The sequence below is a fragment of the Rhodofomes roseus genome, assembly GCF_022264815.1.
Source record: "Rhodofomes roseus strain CIRM-BRFM 1785 chromosome Unknown C8Q71scaffold_10, whole genome shotgun sequence".
In the NCBI taxonomy this organism is placed as follows: Eukaryota; Fungi; Basidiomycota; class Agaricomycetes; order Polyporales; family Fomitopsidaceae; genus Rhodofomes; species Rhodofomes roseus.
The window spans coordinates 623,589-644,214 of record NW_025952966.1 but is presented as its reverse complement, the minus strand read 5'-3'; the positions used below and the strand labels follow the sequence as shown (position 1 = coordinate 644,214).

Below are 20,626 nucleotides of genomic sequence, written 5' to 3'. Positions count from 1 at the left end.
AAGCTACGGATCGTGAGGACCAGGCAAAAGCCTTAAGATCCAAGGCGAAGGTGTAGTGGCATGCATGGTGCTCTTGACTATTACTGGATTCAGTATTGCTGACATGGGTAGATCACATTAGCGCTCATTGCTCAGGCCACTCTCCCAATAGAAAACATGACATGGACGGCCATACATGCCTTGTATTTGTGGGATACAGGCCAATATAGCTTCATTCAACACTAAAACATAGATAATCACAACAATCCGCCAAAAGAATGAGACATCACACGGTAGATTGTGTGAGATTGCGGTAGATTGCGTTAGTGCCCATCGTTCAGGCCACCATCCCAATAAAAACATGACACAGAGGGCTGTACAGGCTTTGTATCCATAGAATCCAGACCAATATATATCCATTATATAATACAGTTTATGAAATATCAAAAGCTCATTGAAAAATGTACATTAAACAGAGCAAGTTCACATTCAATGTATACAGTGTACTGTTATTGCAGTTAATTGGTACAATGTATTGAAGCAAGGGTCGGCAAGGCGTGGGCAAGAGCGGGCGAAGTGAGCGAGCAGCGGTAATCAATAGGTATCAGAGCGGTTTGTCTCGTCCTCGGGGCGGTAGGCAAACACGCGAGGGTAATTACACAGGAATCGTGAGTAAATATACGAGTCCATAATTAATGATGAGGTACCGTACGGGTACAGTAACATTGTGCTGCATCCGTGCGTCGGCATTTGGGCACCCACTCGCCCGTATGATCCAACACAGTGAACGTGTTCGAACACAATATCTTGACTGGCAGGTGCTTATAAATTTTCCTCACTCAAGTATCAGCAAGATAGGACTATTACAATATGTTTGAACCATATCTGTGACAAAAGGAAGCCATTCAACCGCTATAAATGCTAAACGAGCATTGTGAAGATTTGCCTGACTGTTATTCACTCCCTGATTGGCTGAGCAATGTCCTTGGCTCACTTCTGCACTATACATGGGAAAGGCAGTTGTACACTGACTGGTGGTTCTTGAAGTTCTGCAAATCAACCACATTATAGGGCCGTGTGCGTCCCTGAGAGCTGAAATCTGTCATGGCAAAATTGGGTATCAATGCTACCTGTGTCCTATGGATTGTTAATGCGTGGCCATTGGGCATCAGACAAGGTATCTTCATAGACTGTGCAGCAATGGGCACTGCATTTTCTGGAAGGCCATCCAACTTCACAGGTGTTGGCGCAGCTGTGAGCTTTACAAATACAACCTCAAGCATTCTCTTATCACCAGTTAGTGGCTTAGATGCCCAGCCAACAACAATGGCTTCTGCACCATTTGTTACATTGCATTCTGTGGCTTCATTTGCCTTGATCATGACAGGTAGTCCTATGCACAGTGACAACTTTCCTGGATGGTTATTAGTGTCCTTGTGTGGCAGCATCCAGAGCTGTTCTTGCAGATGAGGATGAATCTTGTCAACCTTGTGCTTCACCTCTGCATTCTTCTTGGATTTATTGTGCCTAGTACCCTCGTCTGGACTGCCATAGTGATCAAGTGAATAGAATGTCTCCAGTGTCTGTCCTGTATCCTTGGCAAATCGTGTCACACCAAGCTCATTGATGCGGTCTCTGTGTGAGTTATATGATAGAATCATGGACACATTCTGGAAGTTGGGATCATGCAGCTTGGGCTTGCCTTTTCCACGGTCAGCTATACGGCCCCGCAAAAAATTGACATCAGTCATGGTACACGAGCATCACAAACCCGTGGCTTTGCCATGGGTTTTGTTGAGCTCGAATTTATTCCGCATTTCTGCGGATTATTCTGAGCTCCATTGCCCTGTCCAAGTCAGAATATGCGTCCTGGTGTGTTCTCCTTTATTCTACATGGACGCCATTACTGTACCGTGCATACTATATTTTTTCCGACCTCTTTCCCCTTCAGTCTACCATTGTCTATAATGTTTGACACTTCTGGGATTTGAACCATTGCACTCACTCGCTTTTCACTTGTTTGTTGATTTCGACTTTGTGGCTGTTCTACTATACAGATGTGGCTGTATTACGTAACACAGGCCGTAGACAGTCCGCCTCGTTGAGCTCTAAGTCCCTAAGACTTTACAGAGCTCGACTTAGGTGTGTATCTTCGCTTTCTTGAATATAAAGACTTTACAGAGCTCGACTTAGGCCTTTGGAATTGCTCTGAGGCGCACTGCAGCCAACAGGTTTACGGGGCAATTTCTTCATTCAGTGCTTCATGTAACTCTAAAGATTATATGCTTATGCAATGCCAGATCTGGGCTTTGCCGCAGGTCTGGCAGCAATTTATTCATTCTGTGCTTCATGTTACTATTGAGATTGCATGCTAATGCAATGCCAGCCCATGGCTGGCGGTGTTTAGTCGATTCATTGTTGCATGTCGCTGAGCTAAAATATTCCAGTCCATTGCACAAAGTTCCATTTGACCTGCCCTAAAGTAGCACAGTAAAGCACACTGAAAATTATTTTGGTTACAGACAAAGCATATGACTAATCTACTTTTCAAACACAGTCCAAGAAGGGAGAGAAAGACTATGGAGAAAGAGTTAGTATTGTGAAACATAGAGAAGCTGAACGTACACAGAGGATAGATAAGCAATCCCAGGAATCCGCATGAGGTCTGCATTGTAATAAGCTCAACTGTTTGTCACATATGAATATCACAAAGCACTTACAGATAGTTGAGGAGGAGATATGAGACAATCCAGATAATCCATATTGGTGATGGTCTACTAAGCTACTGTTCAGCTAGTGTTCTAGTCCAGGAATAACATAGAGCTTACTGTTACTTGAGGTTATGATTGAGGATTCACATATTGTACAACATGGAGCAACCAAGACATCTATATGTTATTTGATCAGCTAAGAATCCCAATTTTGCATGCACATCCAATGACTCACCAAAGGTTCAGCAAGCCATTTGTGAAGACTTCACGGTAGACAATATTGGTTGTTGTCTGCTCTTGTGCAGCATCTGGTGGCAGCACCTTGCGCCTGTTTGCTGATGTGCACTGGGAGAGGGCAACATAAAGCTGCCCATGGGAGAATACTGGTAGGTGCAAATCTAGACCAACATGCATGACTGATTGGCCTTGGGCCTTGTTGATGGTCATGGCGAATGCAAGGCGGACAGGGAATTGTCGGTGGGAAAGGGGAACAGGTACGTCTTCAGATATGATGACTCGAGAGAGATCCTAAGGATGTAAACCACATTTCCAGCCCACTGCCCTCCAAGTATGCGGCACTCCAGAACACGGGATCGGACAGACAGAAGCACCATGCGTGTCCCATTGCACAGACCATTGCCGGGATCAATATTGCAAAGAAGCATGAGGGGACATCCTGGCTTCAGAGCGAGGTTGGCAAGGGGGAAGGCCGGGAAGGCCAGAGACATTGATGGACTGGAGGTATTCCATGGGATAGTGCTCGTTTTCTACTCCAATGACTTTGTCTGCACTGGTGAGCACAACCTTCTCTCCTGGGAACTTGTCGAGGATATAGTGATTGAGATCATCAACAGTGTCTTTTTAGGGGAAGGGATGGTTCGGTCAAGGAAGTACTGATCAGGTTTGACTCCATCTGTGATCCCTGGATATACAGCATTGACCAACCCAGTGACAGTGTTGCGGGAAAGGACATGCTCTCTGGAAGTTTGACTTCCTTCTGTGGTGCAAATGGATCTCCAGCTCCAATTGTGAGGAGCCATTCATCAAATGCTACGCTTTCCAGAGAACAATCCAGGCACATATTTTCTGTGAGGTGTAGGACCTCAGTGTTGGGCCAAATCCTGTCAGACTTTGAGAGAGAAGCGCCAACAATCTGCTCTCGGGATCCCTTTGGCACCACAGGAAGTGTTTGGCGGAAGTCACCTCCAAAGAGCATGGTTATGCCACCAAATGAAATGGACGATTGTTGGAGAGCACATTTTGTAGTGTAATCCCAGATGATGCAGCCAGTCTGCTCAAGGAGCTTCTGGAGATCACTGGCTTGATCAATTTGGCAGGTACTGTCATTGAATAGGGGGATGGGGATCTTGAGGTGTGAATGTGCTGTACGGCCGCCATGGAGGAGAAGTGATGCAATGCCTGAGAATGCAACACAAAGGCACACCTGACCTCTTGCATGGACAATGGCTGCCACAGTATTGCAAACAAATGTCTTCTCGCAGCCTCCAGCGCTGTGCAGGAAGAAGACTCTTCCTTGATTCTGACCCACAGACTCCATCACCTTTGTGAATGCGTGTGTTTGTCCAGCATTGAACTGATCTTCATGCTCAGCCACCTCAAGGAGCAGTTCCTGCCTGTCGTAATTGAGCTGCTCCTAAAGCAAAGGATTATCTGCAACAGCTTCCCAAGGCTGTTGGGGTAGTGGCATTGGAGGGAAGTGAGCTCGGGTGAAGGGTTGTTGTAAAGCATGATAGTGAGGCGATGATGGAGGTTGTCACAGAGATGGACTTTAAACTGTTCCCACAGAGCAGTGGGCTCTGTAGGATGACAGTCCTTCAGGATGACTGCAAACAGATTTTGCAGCGATGGTCCTGTCTGCATTTCTGCAGCTTCCCGGAGACATTGTGTCCACTTGCCATCATCTTCTAGGAGTCCTCTTGCAGTGCATGCCGCCTTGTGTGTAGGATACACAACTTCATTGTAGGTCCTCATGTCTGCCCAGCTCTTTGCACCTTTGACCACTGTGAGCAGCAAGCGGAGATAGAACTTCTCTCTGGCTGATGCATAAACAAAGTTCATACAGCCAATGGCAAAGTCTCCCTGCCTCGGCTTCCACTCCTTCGCCCTCTGGTTTCAAACAAAGTGCTGGGGCATGGTGCTGGGGCATGTCTTGGTACAGGGTGCCATTGGCCTCTGGGAGTGCTTGATTTGCAGTGAACCACTCTGTCAACTTGGTCTTCTTTGATGACTCCCGGTTAAGAACATCCTCAAGAACATCATCTGGATCAAAGTACACCATATGCTCATTCTCCAGATGAACAGGCAGCCTATACACAGTGGGCTTCTCCTTGTGCATAGGGAACTCCGCAATGTGCCAGAATGCCTACGGAGGTCCAATATAATGTGAGTCAATGAATTGCTTGACTTCATCAACAGGGCCAACTTCCATTGTAGCCCTATCGTTCCCCTTGTAAATGTACTTGTGTATGTACTTGACTGCCTTGACGGAGGCGCAGATTTCAACATTGATATGGCAATCAAATTCAGCAGAGAGATGAGGATTATAGGGAACAACATTGCAGTTATCGTAGATGTGGCCTGCCCTGTTCTGATACATCTGGCCATTGTTGGGTCTTGCATACACTGGATACCCACCATCACCAAAGATGGTGTCCGCAGAGAATTCCTTTGGATATCGCTTTGTGCAGTGTCCATTGTCCATACAGCATGGACCACAGGGACCGTGCAACATACAGTTTGATACAGCATTGGTGTTTCAACAGGATCTGGCAGCTGCGCAGACACAATACAGTCCACATGCGCTGCATCTCAAATCTTGTGTGGATCCTTCAAGATGCATGTGGGGCAGTCCATGCTTTTGATATCTATGGTCCACACATCTGCAGCCAACTCCCCAAAATAGCCAGCTTTGATTTTCTTTATCAATTTCTGCATCGTTAGCCGGAAGACACAGGCTACAATGTCAGGGCGATCTGCAGCTGTCTGTTTACAGCGTTGAGGTCACCCTGGTTCATCATCCACCTCTCCATCCAATTCGAGGAGCGCCTCCTGAATCTCTAGCCAGTCAGGGTTGGCAGTTATGGTAAGAAATATATCAGGCTTCCAGGCATAACGGCAGACGGCCATGGAGTCTTGGAATAGCTGATACATGTGTCAAGGGCTGCCAGCATGTGTGCCTGGGACAATTATGTTCTGGCCAACTTGAGCAGGATTGCCATCCTGATCTTCGGCACGCATGGCATCCAACAGACCCTGGTACAGATCGGCCCGTATCTCCTTCTGGTGGGTACAAATCCAGAAGAGATTGCTTGCTTCAATGGAGGCCCAGGCATCGACCAAGTATTGCTGAAACAGCCTTCCACCATGGAAGAGGATATCTACATCCACTATCCCATTTCCATGGTTGATTATCCTTGGCAAGAACCAATAGGCATAATAGCACCACTGAGAAACTGTTGCGTTTTGACCGCAAACTTGCCCTTGTGGACCTTGTTGGGAGGGAATTGCACGGTGCCAGCCTTGATCACTGTGCGGGAAGAAGAGAACATAGTGCAGGGGAGAGTAGAGGGGATGCAGATTACTGATGTGCTTCAGATTCCCATCACGATAGCACAACAGGATATCTCGGTGGGCATCCACAGCTTCATCACCACTTCCAGGAATGATAGCAGCCACTTCTTCCACGGTGGGGAGATTGTAGTGTCTACGATCCTCCGACTCTTGCAGGATAATAGCAGCCTCAAGATTGACCCTTTCCTCAGGTTTCTCGTGGAGCACCTCATATGCCCGTTTGTACAGAGGCACAAACAGATTATGTTCCATGAAGAGATCCTGGAGAACATTCATGTCAGAGGGCTTGAGATTGTCATTGCAATCATTACGTGTTTGAAGTGCGGCATGCGGGTCATGAATGTAGAGCTGTGCAGAGGCAGGGGGTTGATCTTCATTGGGCAACAGACTACCCATGCGGTGGTGCAGAGAGCCGTGGATCTGGAAAGAGTAAGGCCCAGAGCCATTTAGGATGGTCTGAACCACTTTAACAGCCACAGAGGTAGATGCAAAGGCATTGTTGTACCGGCGGATGTGCTCGCAGAAGTGCTTGGACAGGACATCCATGCCAGTGAATAGACGTCGGAGGGGTTCAGGAACAGGTGTGAACACAGGTAGGTCAATTTGGCCCTGCATGTTAACAGCACATCCCAAACTTGGGGTTGCACTGTGAGGAGTGTGTAAGCCGTTTGCCAGGAAAGTGTAAGGCGTCGCAATTACGGCAGTGTACATCCATGGACCCAACAGAGTTCCGTGAAGCTGGGTCTCTGTATGGCTGGCAACCGGGAGGAAGTTGTTGAACAGCTTGGCGTGCATTCAATCGTGCTTGGTTATCCTGCACAACATCTTGATGTTGCTGATTCCTCTGTTCAACCTCCTCGGCATGACGTTGTGCCAGCTGTGCTTCATCGGCTGCTTGCTGCATCTGTTGCTGTACCTGAGCATGCTCCCTATCTCGTATCCTTTGTAACTCCTCTGCAGCATGCACTTCCTGGCGCTGTGCACGTGCTTGATCCCTTTCCCGCTGTTCAGCTTCATGCTGGCTCTACAACGCTTGGGCATGCCTCTGTGATTGATGTATGTCGTAGACATTCCCAGGATTTGGTTGAGGGGCTGGACCTGCATTCAGTTGTGGTAACAGGGCTCTAAATGGAGGATGTGGTGGGAATGGAGGTGGAGGAGGTACAGGGGGTTCAGTCGGCATTTGTGACCTCCATGTCTGCACACGTTGTGCATGCGAGCGTGCAAAGTTTGCCATGAGTTCTTGTTGATAATCCCGCCTTGGTGGTAATGGCTGTCCAGCAAATGCACCATGATAACCTGGCTGGATGGGAGCCTGATTCCCAGCATTTGAAGGCCCTGCAATTGGACAGTATGGCAGCATGGCAAAGGGATCATCACGAAAGCCATGATTTGGAGCTGGAGGGGCTTGTCGCTGATTCCCAAACTTTGGTTGCTCCACTGAAGCTCTATCTGGAGTGTTCCATGCCCTCCGTACACTTGGAGAAGTCATTTGGAGACGTCACACATGCTCGAGTTCCCTTTCACGGTGACAATCCCTCTCAGGAGTATGTGGTAGCCTACATTGGAATATATATGTTAGCAATCAGCGGTTGTATGCTGGTAAACCCACTTACTGTGGTCCTCTATCATTTGTATTCTCATTTGATGTGCTTTGCACAGAATGGTGGGCAGCAGATTGATCCCTGAATTGGGCTTAGTCAGCTTTCCCACACTCCGAAATGCATGCATTGACCACTCACATGGTGTAAGTTATAGGCCAAGTTTGAGGCAGGCTGTATCAGGTTGTAGCACTGCAACAGGGATTAGTCAGCTTTCCCACAGTTCGAAAATTTGTATTGACCACTTACATGGTGTAAGCAGCAGTTATAGGCCAAGTGTGAGGGAGGCCGTACCAATTGTGGCAATACAACTGGTACAGAAGAATACAATTGGTTGTAGTGACCAATACTGATGTGTATTCAATCAAGACTGACGTGTGGTTCAATCAATACTGATGTCGATGCAATCAGTTGTTATCACTGCTCCATCACTCCCTCACGAAGTAGGAAGGCCGCAATATTTGGTCGTGTTTTGGTGCGCCGCACATGAGGTGTGAGTTTACATGTCCACTATATCGCGTTTTTGGCGGGAGCCCCCTTACAATACAATTTCACCGATTTGCCGAAGTCGGCCTTTTTTGGGGGTCAATAGCTAAGTAGTCTCAAATATGGCCCAAGATACATTGGTCCCAATCTGAGAATATTTGGGGGCCAGGATATCTACTGATTTACTTCGAGCAAACGTGAGCTGTTTCGGCTCACCTCGGGGACACGTCGGGCGGGGATTGTGCAAGCGCCGGGGAAGCGGAACACGCCAGAGCCGTCAATATGGTAAGGATTGGGTGCACATGGTTTGCCACGCGGCCAACGTGCACTCCATGTGGCTTTCTCGTGGCTTTTTTGCGCCACATTGACCCCGACCTCCCATTCTTTTATGATGCCTTGTAGCGCAGATTCTCTAGAAGTTTCCTGAATTTGGCATCCTCTGAGGTCTGTGATTTTTGTCACATGTTCTGTCGGAGTATGACCACTGTTGTTACTTGATGCCATTTTGCCTAGAGATGCCTCTTGCTGCCTCCAACTAGATGCAGAGTGCCTGAGACTGCTGACCTTGGCTGAGAACAATGAGAATCCTGAACCCGGTGGCTCAAGCTGGGCAAAATCACCAGCAAAGATCATGTTCTTGCCTCCAAAGGGCTCTCCTTCATTATGGAATATGTGGCACAGACGAGCTGAGATATCATATAAATGATTGCAGTCCACCATGGATATCTCATCTATGAACATGTAGTCCACATTCTTCAGCCTGTCACGCACATTGCGCAGAGTACCTGAGTTTGCATCCCCATACTTTGAGAAACCTAACATGGAGTGATAGGTTGATCCTGATATAAGTGAGGCAGCAGAACCTGTTGGTGCCATGCATATAAATCTGTATGTATCCCTCATTACGGGAATTGAAGAATGTAATCAATGCCTTGATGACTTGGGATTTGCCTGTTCCAGCCATGCCACCCAAGTACATCTTCAACTTTTCTCCCTGTGGCTGGGTGGCATGATTAGCAACAATGCGGAATGCCCGTTCTGGCTTGGTATTAAGCTGGAAGTTGTATACTGTACAATCAATGATGTCCTGATTTTTCTTGTCTGAAGCTTTAAATTTGTAGTCAGTCCACTGCTTTGACAGAGTCCACATAGTCTGGTGCTGTAGGATGTGAGCTATTATTGATCACTGGAGGTTCAGAGGCTGCCTGTTCCTCCCTTGCCCGTAGAATATGCTCTCTCCTCTCTGTTAGAATTCCTCTCCATTCAGAGCCAGTCATGGTTCTCAGTGGTGTGAATTACTCAATATCAGCCATTTTCAACGTATTGTTGTCATCCAGCCAACCACTTGTATGGGCAATGTGTTCAACTTGCTGCATCTGAGCGATTCTCCCTAATGCTCTTTTTCCTAGAACATCCCAGTCTGGGTCATAGTCTATGGCACCATCATCTCCAGTAAGGCTATTCTGCACAATGTCTGCATAGTCATCAGCATCTGCATCTGTATCAGGCTGATCATCATATCCAAAGCTGTTGCCCTCAGTCTCCTCCCTCTGCTTAGAGAAATCATCTCTGGAGTCATTGCATTCATACCGTATATGGAAGAAATTCATGTTATCCATCTGATGGGAAGTGAACTGGTGTGCAGCAGATGCGTCATCCCAAGATTGCCCAGATTGCTTCAGGTCTGTACCTATCCTCCATGGCTTGAACAACATAAGCATAACAAGACAATACTCTTCCCTGTTTCCTTTGTCTTTCCTTGGAAGACTGCCACCTACAAAGTTAGGGACCCTTGCACAATGCTCAGGCTGCATGACTGCCATGTGTGTCTCATACTGCGGATGGGTTGGAAGAAATCGACTAGGCTCATGGAACTGTTCAGCAGCATACTTCTTTTCATCCTCTTCTGCCTGAAGTGCAGTATCCTTGGTAAGCAACATTTCATCGTCACTATCAGTCTCATATTGTGTGGTGGGTCCACCACCTCGCCGTCTGGGCAAAGGCTTGATGTCCCTGACCTGTTCAGCTTTCACATTTTGTGTCAACTGGGTGATCTTTGCATTGACAGCTCTGAGCTTTTGTGTTGCTTGCTTTTTTGCACGACCCATGGTCTGTTTTTCAGCCAGTCGGATCCAGTCATATAGGCTAACATGGTCATATTTTGTAGGCCTGTGGATGTAGTCCATCTGCTGGGACATGCCAACAAAACTGTCCTTGCTCTTTCCAATGACCACCTTGACAGGGTTCTGGTCAAGATTATACAATATGTCTTCCTCAGTCCAGGCTTTCATCACTTCATACTTGTAGCTGCGCCAGTAAAATGGTTTGAATATGTGGCTAGTATAATGATCAGGATGGTTGAGTAAATACATACAGGCCATAGGTGCTCCAGATTCTGCACTTGCAGACAGTGCATTGACCATTTTTTTAATAAGCTTATGGGCCCGGATTTTCCTGTCTGTGCCATCCTCCGTGAGGAGTTCTGTGTTGCGTGTAAACACAGTCTTTACTGCAGAGAACATTGTGTGGGTCTTCAGTGGTGTTTTGGTGATGTAGTCTGTGACATAGGCTGTGATAGCTTTGATGGCAGTCCCTGAGAGCAGACTGGTCACATCACTATTGCATCGCAAGATATATGTCAGTGCTGGGGTGAAGCTATTTAGCCGGGCTTCTCCCTGTTTCATGAGCAATGCTCCACTGTTAGGGTCAAGTATGGTACACGGCCTCACAGGACGAGGGAATCGTCTCTTGCAGACCTTGAGCAATTTACCTGTTTTCTGATCCAACTTGCAGCCACCTGCACCTGCAGAGCACTGATGTCTGTTGGATTTGTACAAGATATAATTCACTGTCTGTCTGGATTGAGCCCACCAATTGCTGTCTGAATAGCATGTGGTACAGCCAGCACAATCTGCTTCATGCTTGACAGATGGTGGTGGTAGTGGCAGAGTCAATGTAGGATCCTGATAGTCCTTGGATTCTTGTGAAGTTTTGATATCCTCCTCAACATAAGTCAATGAACCCTGAACTTTATGTGCAACATGGTCAATGCCCTGTATGAGCTGGTAGCAGTCTTTCTCAGCCTGTGTCTCTGGCTTGTAATGATGACCATCCTTTAGCTTATCTGTCAGGTGTGCAAGCACAGTTCAGCAACTGATGTTTCCTCTCTGCCTCAGATACCTTTGCATATCCACGGGCATTGCCGGGACGGACCGCCAAGTCCATATGAATACTGTTTAGCCATGGGAACATCTGCAGATACAATTGCGGGTTGGAAAACAAAGACTGCGGCTGGTCTGACTGTCCAATACCTAGCACCATATTCTTTTTATTCTTGAAATACTGTAGTGCATATGCACGAAGGACATCGGTACTCATCTTGGATAATTGCTCACCCACCAGCCCATCAACAACAAATGACATGGCCCTTCAGTGGTGCCTTCATTGTCATCTGTGTCATTGGCAGCCTTAGCCTCTTCATCCTTTCCTCCATCACCAGGATGATAGTCTGCAATGACAGGAGGACTGTCCTCAGAATACATGTTCAAATTCTTGTAAGATATGGTGAGGTCTGCAGAGTCTATGTGATTGAGCTTGAGCCATTCCAGAGCATTGGCCACTTTATTGCATCTCACTAGCAATGGAGTGCAATGATGTTCCTTGGCCAATGGTTTTGTTGGGCCAATATATATGTATGCAAGGACTTCATCCAGCTCCTCAGGGCTAGGGGGCAATGCATTGTATACCTTTGGCATAGGTATGGTATGGCATACTGCATTGGCTATCATTTTACTCTGCAGAGAGCCCTTGACCCAAACAACACATCTGTTATGGTTCACTCGGCTAATGAGAGTGCGCTCAGCCCAAGTCAAGTTCTGCAACTGCACACGTACCTCTCCAATCCACAGCCCATTGGCTAGTGCCTGTTGTGCCATTGTCCAATGTCATCTTGCAGTTCTGACAAAAATGTAAAGACTTTGGGAGAAGAACAGGCCCTTTTAGTTCCTCTACATGATCACATTCTGACTGTTGTTCTTTTCTTGTCACACCTGTCCCATCTGTTTCAAGGATGTGCAATTTGTGAGATACTGTTGACAGAGGATACAGTCTTGAAAATGGAGTCAATAAGCCACACACTGCACAGCCAGTTTCTGCATGTTGTAGTGGATGAATGGCTTTGGAGTAATCAGCTATGACTTGCTGTATCAGAAGTGGGCTAGGTGGTGTGGTGGGAAAGGTATGCTGGATGATGCATCAAATTTGGTGGTATTGTGGAACTTCTGTATGCGTGCCATTGACTTTGCATGTCCACTCCATTTTTGGAGAAGTGACACACATGTACTGCATTGACTTTGACACTGGTGAGACAGTACTGCGGTACGTATGGTGGTCACTGATGATTTCAATGGACATTGAATATTGTGTAGCTTTGTTATGATTTTTAGATGCTTGTGAGGTAGTGTAGCCAATTGCTGCAATGGGATACGGGCCACAAGCAAATTTTTTGACTCTGCTGAAAATGCTTTTACATCATCTGTCCTGCAATGTGTTGCAAACAAAAAGCAGTCATCGGCCATGGAATGGTCTGGCAGCAAATCATAAGATGCATCCCAAAATGGCTGGAGCTGGGACCAAGTCCATTGCTCCACTGCTACATGCCTCTTGGCTCCTCCCCCATACTGCCACATTTTCTGGTTGTTGTTTGTTGGGCTGACCAATCTTTTTGAATATATGCTCATGATAGACAAAATGTTGCATAAATGACTGCACATAGTTGTAGTGGGCACGTTGATGTATAAGCAGCCCTGATATCTTTGCAGAGTAGTCATGTGAAAACATCATATTGCGGGACAGGGCAAGTTTAATCTGCTGGACCAAAGGTTCTAACATGACACGTGGCACTACAAAACTGCCCATGAGTTGAACCAAGGGTGTGAACAATGTTGGGTTTTGGATGTCAAGTGGATGCAGATTTTTTGGAAGCATTTTTGTAATGGCGCTATCCTGAACCATCCCTGTACAGGGTGCAGAAGTTTTGGGATGTGTATCTGCAAGCACACAATGGACAAGGATAAACATCATGTTGCCTGCATACAGGCAATTTGAACAAGTCATGTGATATGAAAATTCCATCACATGTGATCAAGTTCAACCATATTTTGGCATCTAACATTTCTCCAACCACCATGATGCTGTCCATGCAATCTGCATTTTTTACTTTCACAGTTCTTCTGTGCTTTCATCAGCTGTAGTAGCAACATTACCACCAAACAGCTCATGACAGACACCTGGAATGGCACAAGATGCATCACAGTCCATTGAGCAGTGGCATGTGATTGGTTCATATTGCACACATGTCCTCAGGCATAGCAGCATATTCATACGTTCATAGTGTCATACACATATAAGGCATACACATTGCAATAAGTACATGATCAGTTACCCCGAGCCTCATTCCCAACCAGGATGACAACACCAGCAACATTGAGCAACAGATTGGTAGGCTCACCCACACGTCCATAGGTGGACACAGTGTGCAGCACTGCCACAACAGAATGGTGCGCAAGCTCCTTCTCCACAATAGGACAGTTGGCCGCAATTGTCTCCATGTCAAAGACAGAGGCCTCCTGCTGCTCAAAATAGTCTCTGGCATCCCAGATGGGTACTGTCAAATCACAAAGATAAGAGTGTATCCATCAAGATCATTATGCCACAAAGAACGTACTCTTCTGGTTTGAAGACACTGCTACCTGTGAGCTTGATATTTCCGCAGGCCTGCTGCAAGACTTGGGGTGCTTGGAGGGAGATGGTGAGAATGATGGAGATGACACCTTGTCCTTCATTGGGCTCTTGACAACCTTAGTCAGGTCAACAAAGGACTTTTGTGAGTATGATGGGCGGGATTGGGATTCCTCTATTGATGTATTAGCATGAACAACATCAATGTAATACCATACTGACCAGATATCTTGGCTGGCACGGTGCTCATGGACATACATGTATCCCTCAGCCTTCTTGAAGGATCCCAACATCAGATTATCATGACCCAGCACCTCACGCCAGAATCCCCATGCAAGATCAAGCTCCACTGCAAATGGCATGATGGTGATCCACTTGCTCCACCTATCATGAATGTAGTCGAGGTGGCCCTCCATGAGATAGCTGAACTCTACAGGGCCCAGGGTAAAGTTGATGACAGGATTGCCGTTGAAGGTGATGACTGGACAAGTGTAGGTAGGCTAGCGGAGAAGTTTATGCTTAGGGCTTGCACGGGCAGGCTTGACAAGCCAGTTGCCAGTGAAGGACCACTGGATAGTGCGCTTGAAGTTCCTGTGTTGATTGGATCAATGGGCATAATAGCACATATGTGTGTCTTACTTACTGTCTGTGGATATAAATGCCATGTTCCTGGAATGCATTGATGACAGGATTTGTCTCAACAAATGCATGCTCAGGAACATCATGTTTACTTGAACATATTGATGAGCACAATATACATGAGCTGGGTCATTGACATACCGCATAGGCCACATATCTGCATATGTGTTCTCAAGCCATCCCTCAACACTGTCCTTGTCCAATTGCTTGCAGTGCCTGTTGATGCATATCAACAATGTACATCTATACTGTGAAGCAGTTTCTCTCACTCATTGCCTGTAGGGGGAAAGAGCTCAAGCTTGGGCATCATGTAGCTAATGAGCCTGTCAGTATATGTGGATATATAATTAGTACAGCGGTTGAAACTCACACTGCACCAGGAACACCAGCAGCATCATCTCTGTCCTTTCTGTTGGATGATCATCAGAAGCATGATTCTATTTTCAGACAAAAGACATACCCAGATGGTTGCTTCCCACGCTTGAGGGCTTCTGGTATCTCAACAACAGTGTCAAGTCTGGTACCCAAAGGTTCAATGCCGTTCACATCAAAATGGAGACCATTTACTGTTTGCCCCCAATGAACACAGCCTTTGCCTTTATTGCTGTAAACATGGTCAGCTGTTGATCATCTAATCTGATAACATAACTTACACCGTTGTACGTGACTTCTTGGTTGGTGATGCTTTCAGGGACTCTTCTTCATCTGCAACAGGACTTGGTCGCTCAATGCTACACTCCTAAGATCAGATGACATTGCGATGACACAACGTACAACCTACCGCTTGGCTCTCACATTATCTTTGCTGTTAAAGGTCAGCATGCATATATTTCTACATGAATCATTCAAACCTTGGGGATGGTGTGGCCGGAGTGTCTGGCGGACCCGTCAGGTTTGCCCTATGAATAAATGAGCATGGTCAATAGGCTGCCATTGTACTGCTCTGGAACATACCTTTTGATGGGACTATCCGGAGTTGAACCCACAAGATCAGTGTCCCATTCAGGGCTACTTGACATGAATATCAGCTCAGTGAAACCAGTCACTGTCTACACACCTTGACCTGGACATCTCACTAAAAACACATGACAGAGACAGCACATCAGGATAGCTGCTGACAACTTACAGGATGGAGTGACGTCTTCTCAGTCTTGACCCATGGGCATGGCCTTTGTTAGATCTAGATGTCATTTTGTCAGCAATGCATCAATGAGGTTACATCAAACCATTTACATAACAGGCTCATCATCACTGGACACAATAGTAGCAACATCTGGTATCTCCTGCTGTTCATCCTCGTCACCAGAAAGCTCAATAATATGTTCATCATAATTGTCTTGATAATCGTCAGTGCCCTCAATCCCTCTGGCTTCCCGTGCTTCATCATGGTCATATGAAGCGGTGGACTTCAGCAGCACTGGCCTTAGCCTTTGCAGATGAACTGTATATGTAGAGTGAGGTGAAGCACTGGGGCTGCTTTGACAAAATGCAGACTACTTATACAAAGAGTGAGTTATCTATCAGTGGATCAGTCAGAGACCCATCAATTGTGTGATCAGTGTGATGGGGATAGTTGCCATCAGAAATAGAAGCATACACAATATCTTGGATGCACAAGCCAGCCACCTACATGAACTGCTGCATACACTCTCAACAGCTACATTTGACAACTCAGGCAACACACAGGTGCATTAGGAGTCAACATAAAACTGAGGGATTTCAAGTCATCATAGATGACAAAGTCCAACCATCCTGCAGAAGCCTGTATGTTTCACTTGGAATAATGAGACATACAGCTGTGCATTTGATACCCTATTTGGCATATTTCACAACATATACAGGGAGAATATGATATGGGAACAAGATATCAAGGTCAAAAATGCAATATTAACCAGGTTCACAGAGTTGTTGGAAAAGGTCAGAAACAATGAGCTGGAATTGGACTCTGTGAGGGACAGCATGCATATAATGCTACATGCACAGGACCCAGGGTCATTCCCAATTATAGCCCCAGCTGGATCTGACCTGTATGCACTCTGCAAAGCTGTTATTGCAAGCCAAGCCCCAACCTATCATGAATCTGACTGTTGTTCATCATGTCATGTTGTTGAACATGAAATCACAGCCTGTACCAAGCTCTGGGCACTGGATGCAACACTATGGAATTCTAGAATAGCACGTGGCTGTCCATCAGAGATCCGGACTATGGCCCAATGGATTAAGGCAGCCTTGAAACATAGGTTGCCTGACAGATGCAGAGTCTGCAATGCAACTATGATCCATGAATGTACAGTTCTGCAAGCACCCATTTTCATGGCATTCAATGTATACCAAGCAGACAATACAAAACTCAGTAAGCAGCTCACATTGCCCACTTTACAAGGCCAAGTGGATTACCATCTGGTGGGAGTAATTTATTTTGGAGGATTTCATTTCACCTGCCACATTATCTCAACAGATGGAAAAATATGGTTCAATGATGGAAGAGAGACAGGTAAAAAATGTACAAATGAGGGACAACTGAAAGCAACAGAGACAGGTGTGTTGCGTACACTGGGAAATAGGAATATGACAGTAGCATTATATGTCAGGACATGATGGAACATCTCTCAAAAGTGCAGTAGCATTGTTCATATTACTGAAGTATATTACTCACTTATTTGTTCCCTCAAATAAGATCATCCAAACTGCAGTCATTGTCTATTATGTAGTCCATGAATTATACAAATAAAGCAATGTGGTCCTCAGATACCCATCTCACCACTCTCCCCCATGCTGCCCATCTCAACCTCTGAGTCAAAGACAGTATCTTCATCATGACTGCAAATGCTGGTACATGTTTTTCATTAGCAATGATCTTTGCACGTTGGGCATCCACCCCATGTTTAGAATGCAATGTCCTTGTTGCCATGAGGGGTGGAGAAATGTAAAGAATGTACCAGCTCATGGACTTGAAGCAACTGATGACTGATTCCCAGATGTACATCCAGGTACGCGCAGGTTGTGGAACAACTGGCTCCATGAAGCAAGAGTGGGGAAGGTATATGATACAGGGGTTGAAATTGGCATGGTTGCTGGTGTCCGCCTGATAGGCAAGGTCAAGACACCAGCCTTGGAAGGCCAGCACATTGCACCATGCAGAGCGTATCAGCCGCGTGAGGTGGACTGGACCATAGATGTCCCTGACAACCCATCCATACGGCCGGAGGACTGATGAGGCAAATTTGACGCACACAATGTCAAGGATGAGGACTGAGGTGTGGGGATACAGACGCATGTTGCACGTCTCATACCCAAGCCGTGCGAGCACGAGGTACTCGATAGGGACCTCAGAGAAGAAGTCAGGGTTAAGGATCATGTGGTCGTGGTTATGGAAGATTCCAGTGATGTGAGGCCAGTGGCCAGGAGGAACGTACGGGGTGGGAACATAAGACACAGCGGACGATTCTGAACTCCTCCCCCCTATCCATGCCAGTCAGATACAATCATGGCCGAGCTTGTGAGCTTGCCACAATCACGTGCTCCAACATCAGATACTATTGTGGCCGAGCTTGTGAGCTTGCCACAATTGTCTGTTCCAACACTGATTGGCCAGGCATTGTACAGCTCAAAAACCCATATGCCGCTGCACATGATGCAGTGGTTCAAATGATATTAGAATTAATCATTTTATCAAAGGTATCAAACAAGGGTACAAAATCACTACACTGGGACCCACAAGAAAGTGCAAGTGAATCTGAAGAATCAGACTCAAGATCTGAATCAAGTGGAACTTATGAATGGGTGTCAGATTAGCAGAAGCTTCCCTTCTATGCTAATCAAGATGCGCTCCCATGCTGTCACACATGGCGCATCACATATACCTGATGATTCAGGTCAACACCCACCATCACACCCCACTACCTCACACACTACTACAATGAGCTCAGAGTCCACTGTGTCCTACATTCCCACCCCATATGTTCCTCATGTGCCATGTGTGACAGCGTGTGAGTGTGTTAGGTAGGCCTAACGTCAAGAGGATTGCCTAAGTCGCAAAAGCCTGTCAAAGCGGTTAGCGCTGACACGTGACTTACGGCGAAGACCTTCCTTTCCGGTACAAGACCTTACTTACCCTTTAGAGTCAGTGTCAGCTGATCCTGGAGATCGCTCGGTCGAGGATCAACTTGTCCAGACTCGGCAAGGGTGACTGAACTAAAGCCGATCAGTTCGGTCTAAGAACAATGAGTATACGGGTACTCGACCGAGGACGTTGGAAAGGTTACTGTTCTCTCGTAGAATATTCTAGTACATTTTGTATGTATTTAAACACTGTGGTAGTGACCAGACAAATAACACTCTCTTGAACTTCAATCCATTGATGTGAGCCACTCAATTGTCCATAGCCTCGCGCTGGACATACTAAGGTCAATCATACTTATAGCTGTGCGCTAAGTCGATCTACCTTGACCCCTTCAATAGTATAGCCCTGCGCTACTCTGAAGGGTTCGGTAAGAGTAAGCTTCATCGATCTACAGTTAGAGTCGGGTTTGTGCTTAGTGGCATCCTCAACTATTGTTGTAATGCTCTATTCACTATGGTCCTAACCGACTTACTTTGATCAACCAAGTTTCTTGGCTTCACTAAGAACGTAGGCACTACTGTGCCACTCCGGACTTAGTGTTTGAACTTGTTGAGCTAAATCGATTCTCGATTGACTAATCCTCATAAGTCGATCACTCAAATCGTTGTGTTAATCCTCTTCACAACGAGATAATCCTCAATTCATTTCTTAACTAAGGCGACTACGATTACGTAACTACCAACGGTTGTTACTAGGTAAGTACTCGGTAAGTTAGCAATCCCAGTCCATAACAGAGTGCATTTTGATTAGCATTGAAGGGAAACTTCTATGAATCTTGCACCCATTGATCAATTCCGCTTGATTTGGATCTTGAATCTGATTCTTCAGGTTCACTTGCGCTTTCTTGTGGGTCCCAGTGTAGTGATTTTGTACCCTTGTTTGATACCTTTGATAAAATGATTAATTCTGACATCATTTGAACCACTGCATCATGTGCAGTGGCATATGGGTTTTTGAGCTGTACAATGCCTGGCCAATCAGTGCTGGAACAGACAATTGTGGCAAGCTCACAAGCTTGGCCACAATAGTATCTGATGTTGGAGCACGTGATTGTGGCAAGCTCGCAAGCTCGGCCATGATTGTATCTGACTGGCATGGATAGGGGGGAGGAGTATGTATACATGAGTTTCTGACGTATTTACCTCACGCAATTGCCCTTTGGGCATTGCCCACACCCAGGACACTCGCGCTTGCTGTATTGATTTTCACTTGTTCTCACAATTGGCCTGCTTGGGGGGTCTATACCAAGCAAGGCTCTGGGGCAGCCTGTGAATGCCTGCCACTCACTGTGTTGCTGGATTGCACACCCATGATGTTACCCATTGACCTTCCCACAGACCACTATTGCCATTGACTTGCCTGCCTGGACGGGGCTGAAGCCGTCTACCATGCCAAACACTGCGTGCATGCTGTCCTGAGCCCAAACTGTTTGACTCAGGGTACTCATAATGAAGGAGTATCAATGCAGACATCACATCATGAACAAAAGCTGCAGGTGTCACTCAGATGATGATTGGACATCAGAGCAAATGCCACCAAGCACTAGACAAGAGCGCTTAACAAGGGCAATTTTCCTAGACAGATGTCTACATCTATCATTAAAGTCACACTTCCATAACACCACAACATTGATCCTCCCCTGACATCACAATTCCTGCCGCTATGTCTGCCCCCACACCCATCACCAACCATACTGCCACTGCTGTTATGTCAACAGCTCAACCCACACACAACATAGCTGGGCCCTAGTATCTGTA

At 46.4% G+C, this 20,626-nt stretch overlaps 5 protein-coding genes across 5 annotated transcripts; all 5 read right to left on the bottom strand.

Annotated features, from left to right (window-relative positions):
* Window positions 1–980: 980 nt before the first annotated feature.
* Window positions 981–1,796, bottom strand: C8Q71DRAFT_796864 (uncharacterized protein; the record flags this gene model as incomplete). The annotated part of the gene is made up of 2 exons (XM_047925708.1): window positions 981–1,681; window positions 1,751–1,796. 2 exons carry the CDS (start codon window positions 1,794–1,796, stop codon window positions 981–983), a joined length of 747 nt encoding a protein of 248 aa, XP_047778912.1.
* Window positions 1,797–6,118: 4,322 nt separating this feature from the next.
* Window positions 6,119–7,670, bottom strand: C8Q71DRAFT_723791 (uncharacterized protein; the record flags this gene model as incomplete). The annotated part of the gene is made up of 4 exons (XM_047921602.1): window positions 6,119–6,237; window positions 6,293–7,035; window positions 7,198–7,379; window positions 7,488–7,670. 4 exons carry the CDS (start codon window positions 7,668–7,670, stop codon window positions 6,119–6,121), a joined length of 1,227 nt encoding a protein of 408 aa, XP_047778911.1.
* A 2,326-nt stretch (window positions 7,671–9,996) lies between these two features.
* On the bottom strand, window positions 9,997–11,124 carry C8Q71DRAFT_682841 (uncharacterized protein; the record flags this gene model as incomplete). The annotated part of the gene is made up of 2 exons (XM_047919777.1): window positions 9,997–10,233; window positions 10,387–11,124. Coding segments are annotated over 2 exons (975 nt in total), but the record flags the coding sequence as incomplete, so codon positions are not given.
* A 618-nt stretch (window positions 11,125–11,742) lies between these two features.
* On the bottom strand, window positions 11,743–12,781 carry C8Q71DRAFT_796862 (uncharacterized protein; the record flags this gene model as incomplete). The annotated part of the gene is made up of 3 exons (XM_047925707.1): window positions 11,743–12,291; window positions 12,359–12,610; window positions 12,668–12,781. The coding sequence occupies 3 exons, from the start codon at window positions 12,779–12,781 to the stop codon at window positions 11,743–11,745; spliced, it is 915 nt and encodes a 304-aa protein (XP_047778909.1).
* Window positions 12,782–13,588: 807 nt separating this feature from the next.
* C8Q71DRAFT_723789 (uncharacterized protein) lies at window positions 13,589–16,139 on the bottom strand (the record flags this gene model as incomplete). Its single annotated transcript, XM_047921601.1, has 16 exons — window positions 13,589–13,656; window positions 13,878–14,033; window positions 14,094–14,588; window positions 14,640–14,698; window positions 14,751–14,837; window positions 14,888–14,962; window positions 15,016–15,069; window positions 15,117–15,155; window positions 15,207–15,350; window positions 15,400–15,477; window positions 15,528–15,551; window positions 15,598–15,645; window positions 15,701–15,754; window positions 15,804–15,821; window positions 15,873–15,915; window positions 15,980–16,139. The coding sequence occupies 16 exons, from the start codon at window positions 16,137–16,139 to the stop codon at window positions 13,589–13,591; spliced, it is 1,602 nt and encodes a 533-aa protein (XP_047778908.1).
* Window positions 16,140–20,626: the final 4,487 nt, after the last annotated feature.